The sequence below is a fragment of the Silurus aristotelis genome (genome assembly GCF_946808225.1).
Source record: "Silurus aristotelis genome assembly, chromosome: 2".
NCBI classification, from domain to species: domain Eukaryota; kingdom Metazoa; phylum Chordata; class Actinopteri; order Siluriformes; family Siluridae; genus Silurus; species Silurus aristotelis.
The window spans coordinates 13,563,626-13,574,849 of NC_139575.1; the positions used below are offsets into that span (position 1 = coordinate 13,563,626).

At 36.7% G+C, this 11,224-nt stretch overlaps 1 protein-coding gene across 1 annotated transcript; it reads right to left on the bottom strand.

The window, feature by feature from the left end:
• Nucleotides 1–1,024: 1,024 nt before the first annotated feature.
• Nucleotides 1,025–7,085, bottom strand: klhl30 (kelch-like family member 30). Its single transcript, XM_083559503.1, has 8 exons — nucleotides 6,942–7,085; nucleotides 4,513–5,361; nucleotides 4,228–4,420; nucleotides 4,034–4,120; nucleotides 3,315–3,470; nucleotides 2,928–3,116; nucleotides 1,783–1,928; nucleotides 1,025–1,413 (listed from the first exon to the last, which is right to left on the bottom strand). Exons 2-8 carry the CDS (start codon nucleotides 5,284–5,286, stop codon nucleotides 1,168–1,170), a joined length of 1,791 nt encoding a protein of 596 aa, XP_083415629.1. The 5' UTR covers nucleotides 5,287–5,361; nucleotides 6,942–7,085; the 3' UTR covers nucleotides 1,025–1,167.
• Between the last annotated feature and the right edge of the window lie 4,139 nt (nucleotides 7,086–11,224).

Consider the following 11,224-nt stretch of genomic DNA (forward strand, 5'->3'; position numbering starts at 1 on the left):
TTGGCGTGGAAACAGGACGCTCCTGGGCGGTTGCTGTGATACTCAGACGCTAGCTTTGGTTTTCCGTGGTTACAAAGACGCCAGTGCAACACACACACACACACACACACACACACACACACACGGTCACGTACGAGTCTAATTGTTATTCAGGTTAATAATCATCAAGACTTTTAAATGCCAAGAATGAACCACTGTACCTGCAGTGTATCTATTGCACACAAAGACGTGTATTACCGTATATAGAGTTTGTACACAGCAAACAAAGCAAGAAATGCCTTCATTAGTAAATGGCACAAAACTATATTTGGTGTGTTGCATTTGTCATTCAAATGCATCAAATTTACAGTGTCTGATAAAAGTTTGGAAACACTTAGTTTTTTGTGTTTTTGATAGACACATGCATGTTCCTTTAGCTTATATGCAACAAACTAAGTAATTTTATAACGGTTTATTTCGAACAAACAAATATATTAATGTACACAGGCTCAATTATTTTCATTGAGAAATCCTGCATGAACAACAGATTTACAAAAAAGTAAATAAAATGATAGATAGATAGATAGATAGATAGATAGATAGATAGATAGATAGATAGATAGATAGATAGATAGATAGATAGATAGATAGATAGATAGATAGATAGATAGATAGATAGATAGATAGATAGATTAAGTCCAATAAAAACAAATAAAATGATAGTTACTATATAAAACTCAGGGACAATAATGCCTTACTCACCACAAACATGCATTTAATGTCCTTTGTGGTGTTTACTGCATTATCTGCATTGTTTGTATTTAGCATTTTGTCTTCACTTTTTTATATAGTGCACTGTGTATTGAGCAGTACCACCTTGTCTTTTAAGATTCTTTATCTTACATATTGTTGTTTGTATACACTGCTGTCTGTAACTTCTGTACTCTACAAATACGTGTACTTATTTGGCTAAAATGACATAAAAAAAAAACCTGAAATCATGTAAATTAAGATGTATATTAATCTAATATTTAATCATTGCAAAAACATCTTTAAAATAATATTAAAAAAGGTAAAAACATATTCACTTCCTAAATCCAAAAAGAAAACTCTAGTCCCAGTCATCTTGGTATGAGTTTAGTTCATTCTACTTGAGCTTATAACTGAACTGAACTTCTTGTCACTGATTTATGTCTCTTCAGGAAAGAGTTCGGTCCACTGGGCTGTGTCTAAGAAGATGGAACAGCAGCCACTATAGTACCACAGCCTGGGAAGGAAACTCTCCACCCTCCATGAGTTGGATGCTCGAAGGTACACCTCCACTTCCACACCATAGTCTCCCTCCATTCCTTTCCAGTGACCCCCAGTCACGTAGAGCTGCTGTCCCAGAACCACCATTCCTCCATTCTCATGAAGTTTGTGCAGGAACTGAACCTGAACCAATGAGATTTTCGATATGGATTCTTAACGGTTAGGTACAGCATTTAACACAAGCTGGGGGCAGTTTTAAATGTTATAACTCATATTGAACTAAAGAAGTTTTGGATAGTTAATTGAATATTTCGACAGATACTTTTATCCAAAATGACTTCCAGTGAAACAGAGAATAGTTGGCAGTTTGCAGTGTATGCAGTTTATCATTGAAAGGCAGTATATCATCTGGTATATCAACCAATCTTTCAGTAGTACAAAATCTTAACAACTAAAGTACAATAGCCTTAGTAGTAGAGACATTGTCATTAGTAATTTAATTTCCCATTTAAAATTGTCAATGTTTTAGAAATTATTTAAATATAGACTCACCTTTTGCCAAATGTTAGCATCTGGGTCATACACATAGACCTTTTTGGTGTTGTCTGCTATTAGATAGATAACTCCATCCATAGAAATGGAACGAGGAGAGGATAGGTACTTTGGAATAAATGGAGAGCAGACAATACTCCAACTATCTGAAAAGAAAAAAAATACCATAATAAAGTCCCATTTTACCAATATTAAGTCTGCTTTAGACTCCTCAACTACAGATATTTTGTTGTTGTAGTTGTTTTTATTATGTCACATTGTTAGGTATCAGAATAATTGTCTGTCCATTTGCATGTTGCATCTTTGCCACTATCCTTTTTGTAGCTGTACCGTAAGTTTTGCATAATCATGTGGCTTTTATGACAACGTTTTATGACAAAGGTAATACACAGATATTATTAGTATCTATGGAACTAAATTAGCTGCCCGTGAATATGATCACATTATGCACCTCACAACTAAAGAATAATTTTAAAATGTCAAATTTTTTTTAACACGCAAAGGGGATAGGTTGTGTATACATGATGATTGTAAAAAAAAAAATCTGGGCTGCAGGAGATAGGACCATGATAACGCTTACAAAAAGAAGCAAAAAACTAAATAGTGTTGGGCCAATATTGACCCGAAACTCTAGATTCAATTTGAATGGTGATTTGTGGCATATATTTTTACATAATGTAATTTTGTTTGTTCAGTTTTTTATGATGTATGCAGTTAACACATTTAATCTTGACTAACACAACAAGGATCATATGGAACTGAACCAGTATTGGTATCAGCAAATACTCTGATATTGGTAGATCTGATATTGGTTGAAGTTGCCACAAAAAAACAAACAAACATTGATCCGTGTTTTTGACTTGGTACAAATCTTACACCAGATGCCCAACTCATTTTATCTGGGCTTGAACTTGGTCTTATGCAACCTTCAGTTGTTGTGTTGGTTCCCTGCCCAGGATTCAAACCCAAACATGATGGTGAGATCCTGTAACCCGTTAGCTTCCAGAGCACTAGGGAACAAGGCTTTAATATTTGTACTGAATTAAGAGATCTGTATTTATTGTATTGTGCATTACTAATGATGAGTGATGTTCTTCTGTGTTTGTGTAGACTGCAAACAGTTTTTACTTCTTGGTGACTCCTACCTATCACAGGGTTGTAACACTGCAGAGTCAGAGCATTGTATTTGACAGCACAGGAGCCAATGACATACAGTTTGCCCAGACATGCTGTGGCTGTGAAGTTGGTCACATATTTCACTGCAGGACATGTAAAAGCCCAGCTGTCACTGTAAGGGTCATAGTGTTCTACTTCTACAATGTCCATCATAGTGCCTGCAAGTAAACAAAACATTTGAGTATATTGAAATAGATACAAGTTGTTGCTCTGGGCCATAAATCAGATTTAGTCAGATATAGTAAACAGTTGTAAAATATTTGTTTTATAATTTCTCTATAAAAATAGGGAGATTTAAAAAAAAAAATAGGTTGACAGGTTGCAATTAATATGCTTTATTTCCATTATTTTCTTACCTCCAATCACATAAATCTCTCCATTTAGTGCTGCAGAGGAATGATTAGTCCTGGGCCTCAACATTGGAGCTACTGTAACCCACCTTCCTTCACGAGTGATATACTTCCAGGTCTCTGTGGTTGACCAGGTATTGGACTGGGAACCCCTTGAACCTCCTGGGAAAGAGAAAACCTAGAAGTCATGTAGACTATTAATTATTTTCTGTACTGGTGTACTGAATATCTCTTGGGAAATAATGCTAGCTTTGTATTGGCATCATATTTTAATTCCACTGAGCCAAAACATCTAAAAATGACCTATAAAATAAGAAGAACATGAATGTTATTGGCTATTTGCAGCTGAAAAAGAGTTTAATATAGCTCACTAAGTCTTCGAAAAGCTAGCTGTTCCATTTGCAAGTGTGTTTAGTAGTCCTCATAATTCTTAAATGGTTCCAGTTCTTATGAGGATCTCAAAGAGATTTTCTTTATAGTCACAGGATATTCTTCTATATCCTTGCCAAATCCTTCATGAAAATGATGTTCCATTCATATAATGCAGTACTCAAATACAGGCAAGAAACCTAAACATTTGCTTTCTCTATTTTCCAAAAGGTTTATTTTTTACAAATATAATTAAAAGCCCACTTAGTGCTGTTTGTTTCCTGTTTTCTTTTTCTTTGTTCAAAATACTTTTTAAAATATTAGCTATAAATATATAACTAAATATTGCAATTTACCTGAAACATACACATCATTGTTTAAAGAGACAACAGAATAACCCCATTTATTGTAGTTGGGAAAATCAGGTAGCTGATGCCATTGCTCTGGAAAAGAACAGACAATTATTATTATTGTTCTTTTTCAAAACAGATAATGGAGTAACTTGTGAGATGTTTCTTGACATCATTAAGTCAGTAGAAGGCCATCTTACGTAGCTTTGGGTTGTAGAAAGCACAATTCCTAGGATGAATCCTGATTTCTCTCTCACCATCTTCTTCCTCATCTTCTTCTTCTTCCGTGTCATCTAGTGAGCGGCCACCCATCACAAACAGTACTTCCTGCAGGTTGTGAGGGCTATTTCGGGAAAGACTCTGCGCTGACTCACCTGGTTTAATATTAATTTTCTGAAACAATAGTACGCCACATGTTTAGATTTGACAAGACTGGACAGTAACTGGTGTGCTAGATATTTGTGATTTACAACAAAATAACCTACCTCTGTAGAAATAATCTTGAGCAGTTCTATGCATTCTGGGCAATCCTGGACTAGAGGGTCTTTCAATAAGTTTTCCATAAGGTAGGACTCAGGCAGTAAAGGTAGTCTGGCTAGTCTCAATAGTTCTGGCAGGTGAAAGATTCGGCTGTCTCTGCAATGCTTGACCCATGTAAGTGCTGCCTCGGCTCGTGCACAGTCATTCCGCACCTGCAGACCTTCATCCTTTAGACAGGCCACTAGCTTATCCTTCTCCAACAGAAGAAACTCTTCATGCTGTTGTACAGCCTCAAAGTTCTCCAAAAGATATGCTCTGGCTTTGGCCACCACCTCAGGACAACCATGGATCTCTCCAAACTCTTGTATACCAAGGCAATTACTTGCATCTATCTGGTGCTGCAGGTATCGACTACAGACAGACCGCACTGTCTGGAATTGAAGCTGACTTGAGATACATATCAATCCCTCCACATTTCCCTGATTGATGGTGAGTTTTCCGGTGTAAGCAAAGTCCAGTAAGGTGGCAAGCACATCTGGATCCACGTCATGAAGCTCTACACGCGTAGCAATGCTCTCCACATAGTCACCTGTAAACATGGAGTGGAAGTAAAGGCTACAGAGAGCCAGAATGCCACGGTGGCAGGGGAAATCCCGCCCACCGGCACTTAAGGTCACATCCACAAGATTGGGATGAGAACAGAGAGAATGCAGCCCCTCCAACATGCTCTGTGAGTGAGAAGACAGGCAAAATTCCAGGTCATCCACATTACGCACCATGATGACAATTTCTGATCCAATGACTAATTGTCTTAAGACTTTGCAACCCAATTAACTCTTCTGTGAAATATTTATCTGCAAAAAAAGAAATGAGACTTGTTTTAGACATAACCAATGACATTAAAGCAGTGTGGTAATAAACAATCTAAAAAGTGCTATGACCAGTGGAAATGGTATCCTGCTGTGATATTTTTTTGTATTTTTAGACTTATATTTTATACTTTATATTTATACTTCATGGTTTTATTTATACTTTTATACTTTTTCTATTTCTATTTACATGTTGGACAGTCATAAAAAGCATTTCAACACACTTCGTACTCTGAATGAATGTGTTTGTGATGAATAAAATTGGATTTCATTTGAGTTTTGCTCCAGAAAAGATAAACAAATAAAGGACTGGAGTGATGACAATGTGTAAAGGCTATGGCCAAATAATGAACATTCCTTATTCATGCATGTATTAACAGTGACAAGGAGTCAAATAAAACTGGATGCTATAAGATGTCCTGCAATATAGATTAAATGTGCATCTTTTTGTCAATTGGTAACCTGTTGGAAACATTTTAAAGATACAAATTAAAAAATTAAATATAGCTGCAAGCAGTAATCTGCAGGGTCCAATCAGTCTTTATGAGCATAGCCCCAGTGGCCAGTCTTGTCCAGCTACATGGAACAATAAAATAACTACATAACCATATTTTTTATTTTATTGTCAATTTTTTGACACTAGCTCAATCATGTGAAATGCCTGAAGAAAACTGATTGACAATGTTTCTGAGGGATTGCAGTCATAATTAATCGACTTCCAAATGAGAAGACTGATATAACCCAGCAAATTTCAACACAAACAAACTTTATATTCCTGAAAAACATTCTTCCATTCCATGTTAGTGAACATGCCCCTTCTCAAAACTTTGTTGCAATCCTCCCCCTAGTCTTGAGTTACAACTGAATAAACCAAGCTCTGCCCTACTTTGAATGATTGGCCTGTGTCAGCTATGTTTATTAGATTCTGCTGTGTAATTTGACATGTTGTCAACATGAAATGTTGTGAAGACAGGACAAGACCATAGGACTAGTTCCAAAAAATATGTTCTGTATTTGCTGTGTAGGTTCATTTGTACATTATATGCACAATAGCCAAAAATATAAGTAGATGGGGATTAATAGTCCAACTTCGAAAGCAATCACAGAAAATAATTGTCTCCTGATTTTTTGAAAAATGGGCAAAAACATACAGTATTGCCATATAGTGCCTTCATCAAGCCAGACAGGCCTGATTTCTCTTGCTTTCCATGAGTAGTTGGAAGGAGTATTGACCACTACCTCTACAATGTATGGCTCAGTCTGCATACTTTGTTTTATGGCAGAAAAAAGAATAAGAATAACCAGTCAAGAGGGTAACAGCACCTCAGGGTTGAACCGCTAAACTTAGACAGAAGACAAGCAGACATTTAAGTAAAGTAGGTCACAAAACATATAACAAATTACAGTCAATTTGACATTTAGTAGTTACAAGTTGATTAGTGAATGTTCTTTGTTTACTCACTAGCAGCTAACAGCTAACAAAGTTGCTGACAGAATGTTAACATCTTCTGTAATTGTAATGCTTATGCAAATGTTACATGAATTTAAGATCATAAAATACTTACCTCCTAGCTGGATGAATGCAGTCCCATATTGCTTAAAATAATAATGTAAAAGATTTAAGTTGCTTGTTACCGCTTGTTCAGGGCCACAGATAAGTTTTGCCAACTCATAGCATGCTTGCCTTCACTGTACTATTTTTAGTTCTGTTGGTAAGGCTCTAAATTCAGATACCAATGTGTCTGGTATTATCTGTCACTTGTTCTTAAAGAGAAACACACACACACACACACACACACACACACACACACACTATTTTTGTGTGGATCTTTTATTGATAATTACTAATAAGTGATATACTTCATACCTTATCTATATACCTTAATATGATGATAACTTTAACCTGAGGAGAATTATAAAGGCTGGGGCGGGGGGACAAACAATACCCATATCCACACACACACACACACACACACACACACACACACACACACACACACACACACACGCTTAACCTGGAGTTAATCAAATAATGATTTCTTTACCACCTTCCCTATACATATTTTTCCATCCCCATCAAACTCCTGATTCAGTAGAGAAAATCAGATGAGGGAAACCTTTGGCTTATTTTTTCAAGTAAGAGCCTGTAAGTGAGTATTTATTCAGTTGAGAACCTAGACACCAGTCCTCTCATCTCCCAAAAAGTCCAACACGCCTTTGATAAAATAGTGTTTTAAAGCATTTCATTTTTTATTGTGCGTAATGACATAGTTGTTGCCTGTTTATGATTTTATTGTTTTTATACTTAGTCAACAGAATGTACATATTTTGTACCTATTTTGTCACCTAATGTATTAAATGAATTTAAACCAAACAAAGTGCAAAATACATAAACAAACTAACAAAAAACTTATTGTGGAATAAAGCCAAATTTCAGTGGACCCTTATGAAATTGCCGATTTTTTTAATATAGACAGAAATAACAACATAAATTAAAGACTTGTTACATCTTTAATGTTTTTTAACAAAGAAAATCCAGAGGGAAAAAAAAATATTGGGGAAAATTTTCAATAAAAAAAAATACAACGCTCTGATTGAAGTCTGCACACCACTCCCAACTAATACTTTGTGGAAGCAGCTATTGCAATTATTACGGCATCAAGTCTTTGTGAATAAATCGCTATTAACTTTACACATCTAGACTCTAGGATTTTATCCCACTTTTCTTTGCAAACAAATTCCAGATTCTTCAAAATTCTAGGTGATCTCTTGTGTACAAATCTTTTTAGATCAATCCATTTGTTTTCGAAGAGATGGAGGACCTCTGATTATCTTTTAAAGCCTTTTCTTTGTTAATTTTGATGTGCTTTGGGTCATTGTCATTTTAAAATGTGAAATGCCTTTTTATTTGCAGCTTCTTGACAGAGGACATAAGGTTTCTGCCAAAATTTACTAGTATTTAGAGCTTTTCATTTCCTCATCTATCTTGACCCTGGTCTAGCTGGACCGAAGCAGCCCCAAAGCATAATGCTACCCCCACCATGCTTTACTGTCGGTATAGTGTTTCTTGGATGATGCTCTGTTTTGGCTTTGTGCCATACATGCCTCTTTAAATGATGGCCAAAAGTTTTAATCTTTGTCTTGGGGTGACTGAATAAATATTTTGGCGACCCCATGTCACGGACCTTGATTTTTCCCTCGTAAGGGACCCTCGGAGCATAGAGGGTTAAGGGCCTTGCTCAAGGGCCCAAGAGTGGCAGCCTGGCGATACCGGGGCTTGAACCCCAGACCTTCCGATCGGCAACCCAGCGCCTTAACCGCTGGAGCCACCACTCCCCTCCAATAAATTTATTTATAATTCCTGTCCATCATCCTCACTCCCAAAGAAAATCTCAACATCTTCAGCTCTGCTACCTCCAGCTCCACCTCCTGTCTTTTGGTCAATTTCACTGTCTCTAAACCATACAACATAGCAGGTCTCACCACAGTCCTATAACCTTTCCCTTTCACTCTTTACAGATATTTTTCTTTCACAAATTTCACAAACATTCCTGACACTCTTCTCCACCCACTCCACCCTGCCTGCACTCTTTTCTTCACTTCTTAAACACTCTTCATTACTTTGCATTGTTGACCCCAGGTACTTCCTGACTCATCCACCTTCACCACCTCTTCTCCCTGCAACCGCACCACTCCACTGCCCTCCCTCTCACTCACACACATGTACTCTGTCTTACTGCTACTGACTTTCATTCCCCTTCTCTCCACCGTGTACCTCCACCTCTCCAGGCTCTTCTCAACCTGCTACCTACTCTCACCACAAATCTCAATAACATCTGCAACGTCATAGTCAATGAAGACTCCGGTCTGACCTCGTCCGTCAACCTGTCCATTGGCATTGCAAATAGGAAAGGTCTCAGAGCCGATCCTTGATGCAATCCAACCTCCACCTTGAACCAGCCTGTCGTTCCTACTGCACACTTCACTGCTGTCGCACTGTCCTCATACATGTCCTGCACATACTTCTCTGACACACCTGCTCCTCATACAATACCAAAGACTGTTGGTAATGTTAGGTCTCATTCTCCAGTGTTTTATACGATTTATAATCACGCTTTTATTATCGCCCAAATGAGGATGGTTCCCCTTTTGAGTCTGCTTCCTCTCAAGGTTTCTTCCTCATAACATCTAAAAAAAGTTTTTCCTTGCTACAGCTGCCCAGGCTGCTCATCAGGGATAAATACACATCATTCCCTTAAATTCTTAAGTTCTGTGAAGCTGCTTTGAGACAGTGTTCATTGTGAAAAGCGCTATAAAAAATAAACTTGAACTTGAACGTCTCAGTGGTGCCACATTTTCTTCACTTAATGATGATTATTTTGACAGTGTTCCAATGTAAATTCAGTGCCTTCGATATTATTTTATATCCTTTCCTGTTTTGTACCTTTCAACAATTAAGTCTCACAGTTTCTTTGGCAAATCATTGTGTCCATAGACTCTTAGAGTAGAATGTATCCCCAATCATTCAAGCAAATACAGCAACAGCTTAAATTTATCTGATTTTAATCATTCACTTTAATTGATAGCAGGCGTATGCTATTTACCTACAGGCCTATTATTGAATGTGACTGGTTACCCCTGGGAAAGTTCGAGCCCTCAATAAGAAAGGGTGTGAAGACTTATGCAATCAGGGTGTTTTTTTTACTTAAAATGTTCCCAATTCATTGATAAATATAAATATTTTTTCTGTTGATTTTTGTTTCTTGGAAAATTACATTTAAGATGTATCAAGCCTTACATTTATGTTGCTGTTTATTTTGTCCTTATATTTTAAAAATAAGCAATTTTATAAGTGTGTTTTTATGTCTACTGTAGAAGATTTGAAAAAAGAGCTAGTCCCTGCTCTTCCACTAGGGGGAACAATAGAGCAAGAAACTCAGGGCCACACATACAGCCACTGTACTAACAAAATGTGTTAATGATATGTAATTATTCATTAATTAACTAAACATTTTTGTAGGTTTTAAGCAGGTGCTGGCTGCACCTCTCAAATTGTACCGAAGCTCATCTAATGTTCACATTAAGAATTTCCTTTTTTACATGAACATCAATTGAACTGCAGGTGTCAAAGTCCAAGTTCGCAACTCGAATACAGCCTACTGTCTTGATCCTTTCAGCCCACGTGAAAATAAATGATGGAAACTGCTTGCTGAATTTACCAATCTACATTTTTATGCAGAATTTGCAATTTAATTTAGCGGCTGCCACAGTACACGTCATAAATGCTGAAATGCGGCCTAAAATCAGAGCCTAATCTTCAGGGTCCAGAGGTGGCAAAAGTACACACATCCTTCACTCAAGTAATAGTACAGATACTTATGTTTTAAATGATTCTTGTAAAAGTACTGTCTACACCTTTTCACTCAAGTTAAAGTAAAGATGTTTGGGCTCTGACATGAACAAGTAAAAAGAAGCCATTACTACTTGTTATTTTAGTGTTATGTTGTTAACTGGACATATCATCATATTAACATATTAATACAAAATAATTTTAATTTTTGATATTTAAATGAATGAAACCAGGCTGAACATTTAACATATAGAACACAAGCAGAGAAAAGATGACGATCAGGTGATTAGGAATGTCTCTGTTCTGTTACATCACCAACTCCCTCTGTCTCATCCATAGACAACTTTTGTCTTTATAATAAATAGTGAAGTAAAGTATTGATACCAGAAAAATCTACTTAAGGAGAGTAACACAGTATTTGTACTTTGTTACTTCCCACCTCTGTCTATTGGTATAATTATTACATTGCAATAAAATATATTTATGACGTGTTCCACT